The sequence below is a fragment of the Sphaeramia orbicularis genome, chromosome 7 (genome assembly GCF_902148855.1).
Source record: "Sphaeramia orbicularis chromosome 7, fSphaOr1.1, whole genome shotgun sequence".
NCBI classification, from domain to species: domain Eukaryota; kingdom Metazoa; phylum Chordata; class Actinopteri; order Kurtiformes; family Apogonidae; genus Sphaeramia; species Sphaeramia orbicularis.
The window spans coordinates 16,364,511-16,382,216 of record NC_043963.1 but is presented as its reverse complement, the minus strand read 5'-3'; the positions used below and the strand labels follow the sequence as shown (position 1 = coordinate 16,382,216).

The window sequence follows — 17,706 nt, the reverse complement described above, 5'->3', positions numbered from 1 at the left end:
TATAAATAAAATTTACTTACTTACTTACTTACTTTACAGTTAAAAAGCAAGTGATCAGGTTGCAGCTGAAAACAAGCTCCTCTCTGGATCTGAATGACCCTGCAGTGATGGAACAAATCCTGAACCAGGTACATCGAGTTTGACTTTTGAAATCTTATGCACAAAAAAGAGAAAATAAATTATTATTTTAGTTGGCTATACACAAGGAAGGAAAATTAATGAAGAAAAAAAACTAGAATTCAATGTCATAGGTATCATATCTATAAATGTGCAGTATCTTCAAGCTAACACAACGCTTAAAATGTATAAAATATTGATGTTAACAATGTTATGAAATCTGGTTTTAGCTCAAGCAAAGGATGAAAGACCAGAATAAAGACGTCAATCTGAGTTGGAAGAAGCAGTCAGATGGGCAATGCTTTAAGAAGAAAAACAAAAAGGACAAAAAGACAGGGGCCAGTTTATGTGATGATGGTCATTAGGAACTGTTTGGTTAAACAGTGTCCCCCTCTGATTCATAAAGAAGAAATATGCCACACAGTGCAAAACTCAGTGATTTGTTTTATATTAACTTCAGACAACAGTGGAACTCAACAACACAGAGGAATAAGATAAATAGAGTAAACAGATTGATAGAGTAAACTGCTGTGAGTGTTGAGGCTAGAAAAAAAAAAAAAAATAGAAAAAGTGCATGAAATCTGCAGACAGCTGGGCTCGACCATTTATTTCTGGTCTCTGTTACCATGCATGGAGTAGCAGAATGTTACATATATTCAACAGTTATTTTCCTGTCCGTGTTGTCATAGTCTTTAGTTTGCTTGTTTTTGAATTGCAATTTACTTTTATAAAGACAACTTTGATTTATAGATTTGATTTTATTAAATGTAATCGTAACTGTAAAACGTTGGGTGAAAGAATGCCATGACAGCAAGTAAATGTACAAAATCGTTTATTAAAGCAGCTGTAATGAGGAAGGCTATTTTATTCTTGTACACCATGAATTTTGTGTTTTGTTTTTTTCTCAGTAAACAGAATTAATTTTACCTACTATTTTCTGTTTTAGGCTTAGTTTTTCTTCAATGTAATAACCCTCCCAATACACCATGTGCAGGATACTAATGCAGCAGCTTAACACTTGCTTTATTTTTCTTAAAAAAAAAAAAAAACAATTAATATTGAATTATTATTGCTGTTGTTGTTGTTGTTTTTTGATTATTATGATTATTAATAATGTTCATTCATAAGACTGTAGATAGATATGATGCATGTTTTTTCTTTTTTTTGCATTTTAAAGGTCATAAGATGTTTCGTTTAACCAGACACAGATACATCCACTTCTGAACCAGTGAAATGATTAATCAGAAACACCAATTTTATTAAAATTATTAAAATTGTCCACATTGATCTTTCATGGCCTGCATGCTAAATTTTCTCTTACTCTCTCTGAATCAGTTTGTCTTATGTACTCAGAAGGATCCACATATATCCATGTTGTCATGGTGACCAGCACACACAAGGCCCCGCCATACAACTGAAATAAATGACAGCACCACTGTCGCCCACTTCCTTAGTGCAGCTTCTGAAGTTACCGTCACAGCAGAAATCATTCTTCTGTGCTTATTTCACAGCATCACCTCAAGAGGTAATGTGGTATTGATTCAAAACCAAAATGTGTAACTCTAATAAAGCACTACGAAATGATTCCTAACAGGTATATATACTGTAAGTATCGTATATGGCAATGCACACAATAATTACAGCTTCATATACAAGGCTGTTGTTGAACGTGTATGATTATATATGGCACATTGTGGAAAAAAGACTGAGAATGTACATATATTTTCCTTTATCAATGTCAGGTAGCAATGAGAAAAATATGTGGTAATGTAGAGAAATAAAGCATTAAAAAATGTGTTTAAAAAATTCCTCTTCTTGTGTTTTAATCAATATATCACTGGGCTAACAAATGATACACCAGTTCACTGCCATAGGATCACAGCTGTAGACTGTATGAGACAGTTTGTCGAAAGATACAACATACAAACATGGCCAAAAGTTTTGGAAATGAAATAAGTTTTGTTTTTACTAAATTTATTGCCCAAGTTTTACAACACACGTTTTCATGTGTTTCTAGGGTACATTAAAAATAATTCTAAGTATTAAATAGGTTTCAAAGACCTATATTGACAAATAAATCCCATTCAAGCAAAGACTCCATTAGTCATTCTCAAGATTTTGGACCGTTATTGTATAAAATGCTAAGTATTTTGGGAGTACGTCTACAATCGGCAGAAAATGTTGGTGTGTAAATGTAAAATTTGTACCTATGATCACTTAGGGGATCACTGAGTACAGCAAATATTCCTCTATGTAACCTCTATTAAACCTGCAGGAGTTAAAGCGACATGGAAAAAATATCAGAATTGGCACACCTTCCTTTGGCAGCTCCCTCTTCTAAGTCCACACCAAATGATTACATACAGTGGATGAAAAAAATGTTTGGATATCCTATGTATTTGTGATATACTGCATTAAGAATCCCTTTTAAGTCATTGAACTCTGCAAAGTATTATTCCATTTTCCAAACCTACATACTCATTTCTGCACGTGCACTGTTCAGCCAAGGTCAAAACTGGATGTTTCAGCAAGATAATGAAACACATCCAGGGCATGATACGTTGAAACGGTCAATAATTTAGTTTTGTTATTTTTTCTTTTTAATAATAAACAAAAAATTCCGCTTTATCTGTCTTGATGCAGCCATCTATACCCTTTGAAACACTTATTTGATCATATTTGAGATTGTGTAAAATTTTAAAGGCATCCGACAAGTTCTTTTCCACAACTGTATAAACACAAATGACCTCACATTTTGTGACATATGTAAAAGTGAAGCCACTTCCCCTAAAGCAGAACAGTACAATGGTATCCTGGTCGCATCTGATGGAATCTGACCGGTAGATACAGCAGATGATCACAAATTCAAACCCCTACCTGCCTGAAAACACTAATTACTAGCCAAAAATCTGCATCATAGTGTAGATTTCCAACAATCTGAAAACAGGAACCGCTTGAATTATGATATGCTGAAATGTAATTATAGATTTTTTTGCCCGGTGATGCTAAAAAAAACTACAAAACACTGCAGCTCTGAGAGAAAATACAGATTATCAGTGCATGAGAAGAGCAGTATAATGTGTCCTCCTCAACCTCATTGTGCTCCTTTCACTGTTTATGGGGCAAAAAGATGCATAATATTATTTCAGAGGCTTTATATTCTCCATATCTCTGAAAACTCACGGTTGCGTTTTCCCTCCTCATCTCCCTCCTCCTCATTCTCAGGGTCGATGTCTTCCGCTTGCGTTATCCAGTCCAGGTAGCCTTTCAGGTCCTCCTCCAACTGCTGCTTCTCACGTAGCTTTTGGAAGTCTCCTCGAGCTTTGGCCTTCTCTCTTTCTTTAGAAAACTCTCTAGAGAAAGAAGAGCACAGTAATTTAGAGTTAGCATAATGAATTATACCCCAACCTCCAAAGAAGACAGAAGAAAAAATGGACGTGCTCAAAACCTACCCACTCAACACACCCAGAACCAAGTTGAGAACAAAGAAGGAACCGAAGATGACGAGGCTGACGAAGTAAACCCATGGCAGCTCGAAGCCCATGGCGTCGTTCATCTACACACAAACACAAGCAATAATTGAGAAAAAGTGGTTAACTAGCAATGGTTGTGACGTATCTGCACACATTTTCCACTCAAAGGTAGGAAGTAAAGGACAGTTTGGTATTGTACTTCAGTAGAATTATCAAATTTGTGCACATTTCTGAAAACTTTATTGTTTTTGACAACAGTATAATACAGTAATGGAGATACTTGTGATAAACGGTTTAAAATATAAATTGTAACATTACTCCTGCTGTTGTTTTTGCTTTTATTATTACTACTGTTATGACTGATATATTTTGTAGCAGTGATGTGGTGATGGTGATAGTAATGACAGTAATAATAACATATATAGTATAGATGATAGTATAATACTTACATAATACTATTGATGCATTGATTACAACAATATTTGAATATAATATATAATATATAATGTACATTTACTGATAGGAAGCAGCTGAACAAATTTATATTAAGTGATATATGACAGTGGAATGGGATGATCATAAATAAGTTATACCTTTTTCCACTTCTTTTAGGGCTAACATAGGGTATATGTGTAAAGGTGTATATATGTGTAAATGTAAATATATATTTGTAGGGTATACATATATGTGTATTGTGTGTATATGAATCAATCAATCACTCTCTTTACATCATATATTTTAACACAAATATCTAGAAATTGCTAATTATTTTTACATTTTCACTATATGAAGACCATTTTAAATGGATGGGACACAAAAATAGATGATTATTAGTGTATTTATCAGTATATATCACACACAATAAATCATAATGAAAACAGACCAGAATAGGAACCTGGACGATGGAGAAAAGATGTCAGAATGTTGCTGACACTGAAAACTGATTTGCAAACTGGATAATATCCATCATTCAATAGACTTTTATTTAATTTGAAGATAGAATAGTCTTCTCATTACATAACATTAACATGATGTGAGGTTGAGTTCACTTTTGCACAGAAACAGCCAGGGGAAATCTTCTTCAAAAGGTACTTTTTTTACTTTTATGCCTTGAGCGCATTTCACAGCCTGTACTTTCTATTAAAGTAAAGAAGTTGAAACAGTATTTGTGCAACTAGTTTTACCAGATTTTTTACCATTTCTATCTGCTACTTTTGCTTCCTTTGGCTCTACTATACACTGAATTGCTGCTGTAACTGTATATATTTGTGTAATTGTTGTCAATAAACGTGGCTTGCTTTACAGTGAAAAACTACAGCCAGAAACATACACATACATATGACCACTAGGGGGCAGCATGTGAGAGACAACTGAGTTAGTGATGAATGAAGAGCCACATTAAGGGATATGCATGAGTAATGTGACCTCACTATAATCAAAGTGTCTTTAATCAGAGCGGTTTAGAAAAACTGTTCCAACTCAATCAGGCATGAGATACCCACTCAGGCAGCTCAGTTACTTAAGTATTATATGATTATTTTTTTATACTTTATGACAGGGTGGGCTCCAACATCAATGATCTCTGAAAGTAACGGGCAAAAAGAGTGTCTAATGGCGACACTGTCACATTCTAAAAATGAACAATTTGCAAAGTTTTGGGAGCTTCAATTAGTCTTTTCTAAAACTAGTCAAATATATTAGGAGTGTATCTTGTCTTTCCACATTAATCTAAAGACAAGGCAAGACAAGACAGAGTACGCGGGTGCATGGAGACTGGCCAACTGTAAAAAAAAAAAAAAAAAAAAAAAAAAAAAAAAACACATATCATGCTTATTAATTTAGACAATCAGCTTTCTCCGTGAAGGCCTGTCAACTCCAGAACACATCATCTAACGGGAAATTGAATTAACTACACGTATAAAACAAAGGATAGAGTTTAACTCAAACCAAACCAGAACTACAGCAGTTTCAGTTCATTGTAATGTGTACGTTGTTTGTATTTCATTGTACATTTACAGTTATAATCTATTGTGGTTTCATGAAGGTGAATTGTACATCTTGATAATGTAAGTGTTGGAGTAAAAGGATGTTTTTTTTTTTCTTCCTTTTCTCTCTATATGCGTCTATTCATTTACCATTGTTTTTGTTTATAAAACCACGCAATTGCCGCTCTACTCTCCTACTTATGCCTCATTGTTTAATCCTTTCATGTCACCCAGTGTATTTAGGTCTGCCTTCACCTGCTATAATACTAAAAAAGAATGAATTGAAAACATGCTTTAAGTCTAACTAGGAGCAGGAGTTGCACAATAAGCAACAGCTATCAACTCCTTGTACAAAAATAATGTGGCTAACAATAATCTAAAACTTCTCTAATAATAATCTAATAATAATTCTCACCAGTAGAAATCAGTGGATCTAGTTCAAACTATCGTAAAACCTTATAACCATAGTTTTGGTTATGTACAAGGTGGGTGAAAAGTATCTAGGCATTAGAAATTGCTTGTAGAATTTTTAGTATCACTGAAGTCATGATGAAAACAGTTTTTAAAAAGACAACACTAATAGGGATTTATTATTTTCCTATTGTCTTATTTCTTATTTCACGGATTGAGGAGGTTCTCAGTGATATCCCAGATGACGTCCTTCAGAAGGTTGTTCATTCCATCCCTGGCCGTTTGAGGAAACTGGTTGATGCCACCGGTGCTTATGTTGAAATATGAAGACTGACTTTCATTTTCCCATGTAATAAAGAACACGTATCATTTGTTTCAATACATTTGTAACAGGAACATGGATTTTATTATCAAATTTTAATGCCTAGTTACTTTTCACCCACCCTCACTATGTAAATAAGTAAATATCTTTAAATTTTATACTTAAAATTTTATACTTTTAAGAACGTCTATTTCTACCTGCCTTTCTTGTGCACTGGTGCGTTGCATATTGCTGCTGTAAACTGTTAAATTTCCCCATGGTGGGATCAATAAAGTCTTATCTTATCTGATCTGTACAGTACTGTGCAAAAGTCTTTACCGACTTGAGCTTTGTTGTTTCTGCAGGATGAAATGAGCATACATATTTATTTCTCATTCTCTTTTCTACACATACAAGAAAATACAGAAAATATATGCACAGCCTTAAAAGGCGCACAAAAAACTGAACTAAATGTGTTGTAAAGGTTAAAGTCACTATTTAGTGTGACCCCTGACCCCATGACAAGAAGCAGCACAAACAATTAGAAACATCTGACGTGTTGAATAAAACATCAGAAAATTAATGCTGTAAACATCATACTATCTGGGCAAACGGGTTAAAGACACGTTTAGTTCAAAGGAGGGTCACACTAAATACTAGCACTTTCATTTGTAGAAGCAGTTTTTTCCATGAAAATTTTGCTTTTACTGCTGTACATACTTAGCATACAGTTGCGGAAAAAATTATTAGTCATCAAAAACAATGGTTATGCAATCAAGTGCCAGCTCCTGTGTGTATCATGTGACTAAAACAAACAGAAAAGAAAACATGGAATGTCTAAAAGCGCTGTTTTTGTCAGTACAATGCCATAGTTATTGATGTAAGAACTGAAGTGATTTTGGTTATTATCAAGAAAACCATGGAAAATGTCTAGATATCAGTCCTGAAATTAAACTCTTATGAGCTATTTTTGTTGTTATCATTATATTTGTCCAAACAAATGTACCTTTAGTTGTACCAGGCATTAAAATGAACAAGAAATTGAAGAAAACAAGGGGTGGTCTAATAATTTTTTCCACAACTGTATATCCAGATTGAATCATAAAGACTGAAAAATGCTCGTGTGGTCATTAGAACTTTACTAAACCAATAAACCTGATGTTGGCCATACTTTTGCACAGAACTGTAGTTTTGGGTTTGTCAGCTGATATAAACTGAGAGGATATCTAACAAAATATCAATGCTGGCAGAAAATGGCTCTGATTGTTGTCTGATATTTATATTAAAAATCAGAGTTATTTATTTTTGAGGGGAAATAACAACTATCGTCTAGATTTTTTATGGTTATTTGGATTTTCAGTCCTATAGTTTTAAATGATCTATTTTATTAAAAACATTTATGACTTATAGCTTTCATTACTTTGATTTTACTTGAGTTTGGTTCAACAGCAATGTCAAACAATGTCAAAGAGAGCCCATAAGTGAGGGATGATAACTCTACTTCTACTTTTTTCTTTAACTCCATTCACCTGGCTGACACACCGACTTGTTCCAAACTCAGAAAGCATTAAACCATTCCAACTCTGCCTCCACACAACACATACAGGACAAAGCCGTGAACTGTGCAGTGATGCTTTATTGATCGCTATAAGTAAGGTCAGAGATCAGACTTAAGCCACCCATCTGTCACTCTTTCTATCTTTCTTTAAGGTTCATCTAGTTTCTGTTACTCGACACTATGAACAGCTTTACCATTGAATTGCCATGGCAACATATATATTTGAGAGAGAAGACAAGTATGTGAGGCAGAGAGAGAGTTAAAGCTGGAGAAAGAAGAGAGACATTCATTATTTCGTAGATAAGGGTCTCCATCAATAATAGGATGTGGGTGGATGGTGATGAAAACTCATTCTGAGAGGAGCTTCAGTGTGGAGTGTTTTGGCTAATTAAAAGCTGTTGGTGATTTCTGCTAATGAGAAGCTGAAGGTTTTGAAGTGAGCACAGCCTTTTTTATTTGAGGATATCTTTTTTGAAGGTTTAGAGTTTCATCTTCTTTGTGGAAAAATAAGAGGTACATTTACAAGGGGAGCCATTATGTTAAGGATTTTTTGTGAAATAAATCAGTTAATTTATTGGATATTATTTAGAAATTATTATGACTTTGTTGAAATTAATTTAAAAAACTACATATTTATTTATATGTTCTGATGTTTTTCAGTTTTATGCCTTTGTGCAGGATTCCAGTGAATGATTTCCTACAAGGTAAATGTAGTCCTCATACATAATGGCCACATCAATAAACATAACTATGACTGTGTGTTATGCAATTGTCCTTAACAGCAGAGAACCACAAACATAAAATCACCTTGTTTTCACCTTGTAGCAGCATAATTTTAGATCAGTGGGGGTGTGATGATCTAATATTTGTAATGTTTTTTTTAATATGAGTGATGAACCACAACACAATATAATGCCCAGTTTATGGGATAAACCTAAATGTGGTGCAGTAATTATTACAACATGCAGGATTACCCAGTACAGAACATCAGTCCAGCCCTCCATGGTGATGCACTGGAACACAGTGAGCATGGCAAACAAAAAATTGTCGAAGTTGGTGATGCCATTGTTGGGGCCTTGCCAGCCCTCCCTGCAGACTGTACCGTTCAGGAGGCAGTGACGGCCGTGCCCTGATACAGCACACGGCCGGGGCTCTTCCTCTGCAATAGTACCTGTGGGTTAAGACATTTATTTATCTGTCAGATTTAACTGATGCAAAGTAGAGGCAAGTAAAAGGTTCGATTTTAATGCAACCATCTCTATTGTTACATTAACCCAAAAAGACCCAGTGCTATTTTTGTGTCAAATGAATGTTATTTTTGTGCCAAATGAATATTTCTTTCTAATTACCCTTTCTTAAGTGATTTATCACCATTTATTCTCATATTATCCACTGTATTTTGCATTGTTTTAGTGAAAATCGTTTACATTTGTTCATGACATGATTAGGCTCAATGACAAATCAGCTTCCTGACTTTGTTGCAGTCACCAGTAATCTTAGCGATGAAAACACCAAATTTCCTTTAATTTATTTTTTGTAACGAGTAACAATACTGTGCATTAAAAATGTATCGGAGTAGAAGTATGCAATTGAGTTAGGAAATATGGTGAAGTAAAAGTGAAAGTAAAAAGAATAAAGAATACTCAGTAAAGTACAAAATCTCCCAAAACATACTTAAGTACAGAAGTGAAGTATTATTAATTCATTACTACATAGTACTGGGTATTTGACAGCACTGTTACATGAGTCTTTCCATGAAACTGGGTTCATTTTGGTACCTGACAGTTTGCCAGCTTTATAGACTCAATAATAAAAGAGAAATTTAGACATATTTCCCCCCAGTATGTAACTAATTATGACCTCAGAAAAATGCAAAAAAAAAATATATATATATACTCTTGCTCTGAGCCATCCCAAAATTAATGATTTTTTTTTTAAATATTGGAGCCAAAAACAGGACCAAAATCAGGACATGAAAAGCTACCTAGGTGTCAGTGCATTTCATCTTGAAAACATGGCTTGAAATGGTCTTATGTGCTGTGATCTTAGTGGTTTTTCTAATCCAGACATGTAGGTTTTTCATGAATCTCAGTCTCATTCCAGGTTTCGTGCGAAACCCATCTTGTCCACTCGCGTTACATGCAGAACCTGCTCATTTAAACACAAATAAATCGCAAGTGATTTCGCAACAGCAGTCATTTTCATGAAACACTCTGCCTTGCATATTTACTTTGATTTCCAAAATGTACCTGTGAGAGAATAAAAAGATATTCGGATAAATAGTAGCCCGTAATTTTCATGTCCTTTTTACCATGTTACATGGGGATTTTTGTATAAAAATTATACAAAAATAATATAAAAATATGTTATATCTGAAAAATAGTTTCTCTTTTATCTCAGTAAATATTCATTTTACAAAATAGACCCAAAGTGCTTCCAAACTTGCATCATAACATTAGTCTACATCTGGTTTGAATTTTTAGCCCCTCTGTCCTGTCTTCATAGAAGCACCCACATGTAAAAACATACTTAAGTCTGACTATTTAAAACATTTACACACATAAGTTAAGTGCCGTCTCAACAACAGACACGAGAGACAGGGATTAAAGAAACTCTCTATCTGACTCTGTCATAATCTTCCCACTAATGTCTACAGTTCTCCTGACAACCACAAGCAAACAGATCAAAGCAGATAACACAGGAGATTAGCTGAAACCACATACAGTCCATAGAGTATATATATCCAACATGCAGCCATCACTGGATCTATTTTTTCTACACGACTTCTGTCACGTTTGAGGCAACGATGAAGCAAAAGTCAAGCATGTTTACATAATAGCCAGATATTATTCATTTAATCACTAGCTTTAATCCACCATCTGTTGTTTGCAGCAGTTTGCCACCATTCACATACATGCTATATGTGTTCATTCATCGTCAGTGATTAATCCTGTATCCATTCTAAGCTGCACGTCTGCTGGCTTAGTAGTCTAATGGTTAAAATAAAACAAACTACATGAAATTAATCAGACTAGTCTAGAGGTGGGAAAAATCACTTAATAAAAAAGCTGCTAAATTGTAAAATGTATGAATAATTAAGATGAATTTAGGTCTTGGCACTATCTTACCTGTTTGTATCACGTAGCATGTGGCGTGCATTTTGCCTATGAAGAGCTCCAGGCCGATGATAGCATAGATGATGATGACAAAGAGGACTAGCAGGGCGATGTGGAGCAAAGGAACCATGGCTTTAATAATGGAGTTTAAAACCACCTGTAAACCTGCAAACATGCATAAAAAAAACAGGATCAGAGAGAGAAAAACAAGGAAGAGGGCACACAGAAAGCATCAAAATTAACCTGGAAGTCCACAAATATGAGCAGCCACATGGGACAGTAACTGGATATTAAAGAATAATTTTATCAAATTGTTAGATAAACACTGCGTCAACTTAAATAACAGGTAACAGTATTGATGTTCTTGCAGATTTAAAGAGTATTCCTACTTATATGTCTCACACATTCACTGGAAAGTCTCCAGGACATGCACCGACTTTAGACATTACGATTAAATAAAACATACTACAGATAATGTAATGCACAATAAAAGCAGGGAATGTTCACAACTAAGCAGTTTTAACCACATAATGCTTTTAGTTCACTTTGTGTTTCACTTGAGTTGTAATTATCATCCACTTAAGAAATATTATACATATTTAAGTTTAATGTATATTTTCTGGTGTCAATACCAATAAAAAGCTCTTTGTCTTCTTTCTGTGTGTGTATTATTTAACAATATTAGGCTTATAAAACTAAAGTGCAAAAGCATAACAGAAAAAACAACAGAAAAGAGACAATTAAATCACCTTCGCCTGATGGTTAAAATGTATTTTGCTCAATCTGACCCATAGTGATTTTATGTAAGTTATTTGTAATTTAGGTATTTATTGTATATTTTGCACATTTCTAATTCTATCTGTATTATTACTCCACCCACTGAAGTGGATACAAGGGATATTTTTATAATTTTATTATATTTTTATTTTTATATTTATATTTTTGGTTTGTTTGTTTGTTTGTTAACACTCTAGCAGCAAAACTATTGGTTGAATTCATACCAAATTGGGTTTATATATTGCCATTAACCAATAATAGATGTGATTATATTTTGGCAAAAATAGGTCAAAGTTCCAATTTTTTATGAATTTTTTAAATCTTTTTTTTTTCTCCTATTTACTTATAATGGGTGAAATCTCAAATGTCTATACAAACATAAATTTTGTTTCAATTTACTTCAAACTTGGCACATATATAGAAGCAGTTGATATGCTGACATCAGCACACGCATAGACATGATGACATCAGCTGGATCGACGCCAAAATAAGCTACAATACGTGCAAGGGGCAGGGTTTGTTGTGCCTCGCACCACTTGTTTTATGGTATGTTTGGTTGCATGTTGATTGTAACATATGTAATTTAGACTTGTAAGTGGATGTATGTCCTCAAATACATGTAATAGCAAAATGTATGAAACTCCTTAATGAATGCAAAGTGATGCCACAGAGGAACCATTTCGCACACGTGGACATGATCTGATGCAACATGAGAATATATCTGAATGATGCGACATGGACTGAAACAGGACAATACCTAAGCTAACTCAACCCTCTTATCATGATGGGATAATATTGTGACTCATTGACCCATTCTGTTACTGTTACACTAAGTTTTGATACTGCCCTGTCTCTGCTTGTTGACAGTTTTCTTATGTCTTTGCATTTTTGTTTTAATGTCTGTTTCTTAAAAAATGTAAAATCTGTCAAAAATAAAGTATAAGAAACCCTGATAAAAATAAATAAATAAATAAATAATTTTTAAAAACCAGACATGCAATTTGTGCTGTTGCCTTTATCTAAATTAGACTTTTCCTGATTATATAAGCCTTAATCCATTTAAAAAATGAAATCAAATTAATAACATTTCACAATTGTCACATCAACATTTTTACTTGACCTTGAAAACCATCTCTCCAATAACTCAAACTCATCAAAAAACAGCAGAGGTGAGTAGAGAATTAGAATGTTTACTGCTGATATTTGGGAAAACCTTGGCATTCACAGCAAAAAAAGTGGCTCACACGCCTTTGCAGACAGAAAGGCAAACATACACACATATTAAAACACAATGTATCCAATCAGCTCAAATAACATTATGAACCTCACTTAAACCTACTGATATCACTGTGCAAGCAGCAAATCAACCTCTATGGCAAAGCAAACACTAAAAATATCACAGCCTGATTACAACAGCACACAGCATCCAACAAATGTTAAACTAGGATAGAATTGTAAATGTCATTTCAGCTCGGTTCAACTTCATCTTTCCCCAGAGGTGCTTTCCTCTCCGAGACCGGTGGATGATGCGTTTCCATGGCAACACAAAGAATGCAGACATGCATGAGGGCAACTTCATGTAAGGTCAAATGTATGCTGAAAACAGAAACAGTGAAGGAAGCAGCATCTCCAAGGTGATGAGGGAAGTTGTATGAGCTGAGCATTGAAAGTTTACACATAAATATCTGTAACTTATATCTCATCACACCACCATCATCTGTCAGTTTCTTAGGCACACAAAGTGAAAAACCAAATCCTCCATCATGATTGTTATCAGTTTATGTTAAAATAATCTACAAGTATGGTGTTTTTGGATGAAGTCTGTAGTGATACTGTTTCACATCACTGAACTGAACACAAAGGTATTTCTGTTATTTAGCCTGGAATCCCTGATTCCATCAATGCAACACAATACAATTATAGAATCAGATAATGCCACCTCCAAAGCATCCTGAATCAATATTTTTAATTTTTATTAAGCGTGGATTTATTAAAGCGCTGGTGACATTACTTTTAGCATAATTTAATCTGAGTGTATTTCCAAATGCATAGTAGAGTTGGGAAATACAGCCAAAAAAAACTAATAGTGTACTTCAGTGTTATTTATGATTTTTGATTGTTTTTGTGCTCTGAGAACTGAAGACAAAACATGATCGAAAAATTCACATTCTTTATTGGAATTAAATTTTTTACCTTTACTCCTGAAATGATTGTGACAATGTGATTTATTCTTGATAGATAAAGTGTCACTGGGACTCAGTAAAGGTGCCAGGTGCAATATCATTATCACCTGGTCAAAGGTGATTACTGAGGTGTTTAAAAAGGAATATAAAAAAACTAAATTATTCCAACTTTATAGGCAACTGTGTCCATGCGATGCAATATATTATAGAAAAAGTATTTTAAAATTTTGTTGTGTAAAACAGGTCATCACAGTAATAAACTCAATTTGGCAATTTTCCACATTAAAAAACAAAAACAAAACTTTGATTGGTCAAATTAATTACATACACTACAAACAAAAAGTTAACGATATTTAATTTTTTTGTCATTTTTGCCATTTGTAAATAAAACTATGTCTGGTCATTAAAAAAAATGTGTTTCAATTCAATTCACACAAAAAAAAAGTAAAAAGCGCTGTGTAAGAATCCCAACTAAAAAAAAACAGCCCAAAAATTAAAAATATCCTTAAAGTTTTGTTTGTAGTGTACATTTCACAGCCTTAATATGTGAACTAGTTAGTTTTTAACACTGTGGAGACCTAAATTACTCACACTAGTGTCACTAGAAAATGCCTTTTAGTACTCTCATATATTGTACAAATATAAAAATCTTTGCTCTATAGTGACAGTTGAAAGAAACAGTTTAGAATAATTTAATATCCCCTTCATTACTCACCTTTTTTAGCATGACACTTGCTAGCATGTTGTTAGCTAGCTCTGGCTGAATGCTAACACAGAATAGATTTTCCATGTCCTCCCTGTATCCGTGTGTTTACTCTGCATCCAAATACATTCACTTGGATCTAAATCACATGTGGAAGTTAAAGTGAATGTTTGTTCATCTCAGATTATCAGCCCTGAATTGAAAACATCCATGGTGTATCCTGCCTTCACCCATCGGTAGCTGGGGTGGGCTGTGGCACCTCGGTGATCCTCCCAAGGATTAAGCGGTTCGGAAAATGAATAAATGAACGCTAAACAAGACATCAAACATTTCCTTTTCTAGGTATGGGAATTGTCTGTTAACTCACTGGGAACTCCAGAGACAAGGCGAAGGGGTCGTAGCACACGGAAAGCTCGAAGAGCCTTGACATCAAACCCCCCTGGCTTGCCTCCAGACTGGCCACCAGAGTCAGCATCTTTGGTTATCATCTCCAGAACAACACTGAACAACCTGGAGAGGAAAGAAAGAGGTAAAGTCAGGGACAAGGAGGACAGAGGCAGATGAGTAAGAATATGTTTTCTCTGTGTGCAAGCCCCATTGTGTCTATGTGTGGTTTTGTACTTGGTTTATGTGTACCCTTATCTCTGTACATATTTACCTTTAGTGTTTCACACTTGATCTACAGTTTACACTGAAGTCCTACAGGAGCCAGGTGTTCTACTGATAAGCACACTGCAAAAATCTAAATCTTACCAAGTGTATTTTTCTCATCAAGGTCAATGTTACTTTATTTATACCCGTAGGTAGATTTGTTTTGCAGTCTAGGTGATTGCCTTGGCATTACAACAACACATACATTGAACATGCAAGACAGGCACTTGATCACGCTTACAGACAGGACAAAAAGTGCTCAGTGTTCCACCATTCATCGGTATAGCAGCATGGATAAGTAAAAGAATAAAATAAATAAGATCAAATAAATAAAAACAAGATGCAATAAAACACAATAAAAACCAGAAAAGATAAAAACAATCCGGGATAAAACCAGGATAAGAACATAAAATTAAAAAATTAAAAAATTTGAAGTCATGATAATAATAAATAGAGCAAAGAAATGGAATAAATAACTAAATAAGTTAGTAAAGTGCAATATGCAATGCAATTTCTACTCAAAACGTCAATAAGATTAAAATGAGACATAATCACCTAAACCAGGGGTGTCAAACTCATTATAGTTCAGGGGCCACATTCAGCCCAATATGATCTGAAATGGGCCAGACCAGTAAAATAATAACAGGGTAATATATAAATAATGTCAAATCCAAACTTTTTATGTCTAACTTTTATGTTTTAAAGTGAAAAAAGTAAAATTACATTATGAAAATGTTTATATTGACAAACTATCCTTTAAAAAATGTGAATCACAGTTCTACTTATGAAACAAAATTGCAATTTCAATAATATTACGTCTCAGTTTATCACTTATACATGTACATTACAACTCACAGATCACAGTGGTTAACAGCAGAATATGGCTAAAATTACACTCTTGAGACATTTCATGTTGAACATCATATTTGTTCAGGTTATTTCAATTTTTTAAAGGATAGTTTGTAAATTCAAACATTTTCATGTAATTTTATTTATTTTATTTCTTTACAATAAAACAGAGGAAAAAAAAATGGAGGTGTCATTATTACGTTATTATGATAGTATTTCACTGATCTGACCCGCTTGAGATTGAATTGGGCAGAATTTAGCCCCTGTTCTAATATGATTGTTTATATCTTCTGTGTTATTTTTACATTTCACAAATTCATCCCACGGGCCAGATTGGACCCTTTGGCAGGCCGGTTTTGGCCCCCGGGCTACATGTTTGACACCTGTGACCTAAATGGTAACTTTTCAGTGAGATATAAGAACTTATTTTTAGACAACAGATCTTGAAAATCTTACTTCAAGAAATCTTACCATGATAACCTTCACTCATTCCATTGGCAGATTTTGTTGCTTAATTCAAGATTTTTTTTTTGCTTAATTCAAGCAAAAAATCTCCCAGTGGAACAAGTGAAAATTATCTTGGTAAGATTTCTTGAAATAAGATTTTCAAGATGTATTGTCTAAAAATAAGTTCTTATATCTCACTGAAAACTTATTCTTTATGTGATTATGTCTTATTTTAAGTGTGAAGAGATATTTTGACTAGAAATGAGAAAAATACACTTGGTAAGATTTAGATTTTGCAGTGCAGTGTTGGGAGTTGTGAATTTAACCAAGTCACACAAAAAATGCATGATTCTGCAAAACTTTGGTTGTATAATATATCAATGAATGATCCACTGCTTTTTTGCTGTTCCACAACAAGCAGAAGGTGGGTTTGTGATTTAGCAAAACTGTCCCCATAGGTTTAAAGGTTTACACAATTAAAGCACTTTGGTTAAAAAATTATCAGGATTTGGTTTAAATATTAATAAATGCATTGTGATTATCTTTTATTATGTCTTTGCAGTTTTTCTGTGTATTAAACCAAGCCCTGGTAGTTTTCCCTGGTCGTAATCTAGTGAAAATGTAAAACTATACAAAACATGTCTGTTGATAGAAATACATATTTTATGTTCAGAAACACTGGAAATTGGCACTGAGACAAAAAATGACAGACTATATTCTGTAAATTGAGCTGGAGAATTCTCTAATCTGGTATTTTTACCACTTTTCACATAAAATTGCTGGTTGAACTTGGCATTTAAGAAGTTACAACACTACTACTTTTTAAGTACGTATTGTGAGCTATGTGGATGAGGAATGTTATCACTAATTCTCAATTGTAACTAAAATCCACTGACCATTCCTGCCTCCTTTTTCTATTACACACTATCAGTCAGCAACTCAACCCACCTAAAAAAAAGATGCAGACTTGATAAAAATGACAAAACACCAGGCAATAATTGTAAAATATATTTTTCCTTTGCTGAAAACCAAACTTCAATATTAGTTAAAATCTATGGCAAGTGATGTTTTTGTATTATATTTAACCCACATGTTTTTTTACAAAGTGAAACCACTTTATAGGGTAGTTTCTGAG

General features: G+C 33.9%; 1 protein-coding gene across 11 annotated transcripts in view; it reads right to left on the bottom strand.

The window, feature by feature from the left end:
• cacna1db (calcium channel, voltage-dependent, L type, alpha 1D subunit, b) overlaps positions 1-17,706 on the bottom strand; it is a 154,583-nt gene that overhangs the window by 65,945 nt on the left and 70,932 nt on the right. For all 11 annotated transcript variants that reach the window (XM_030139271.1, XM_030139276.1, XM_030139273.1 and 8 more), the window contains exons 5-9: positions 14,992-15,134; positions 10,974-11,126; positions 8,820-9,016; positions 3,570-3,673; positions 3,301-3,470 (exon numbers count right to left, since the gene is read on the bottom strand). In XM_030139271.1, coding sequence (XP_029995131.1) covers positions 3,301-3,470; positions 3,570-3,673; positions 8,820-9,016; positions 10,974-11,126; positions 14,992-15,134 — 767 coding nt within the window. The remainder of the gene's footprint in view (positions 1-3,300; positions 3,471-3,569; positions 3,674-8,819; positions 9,017-10,973; positions 11,127-14,991; positions 15,135-17,706) is intronic.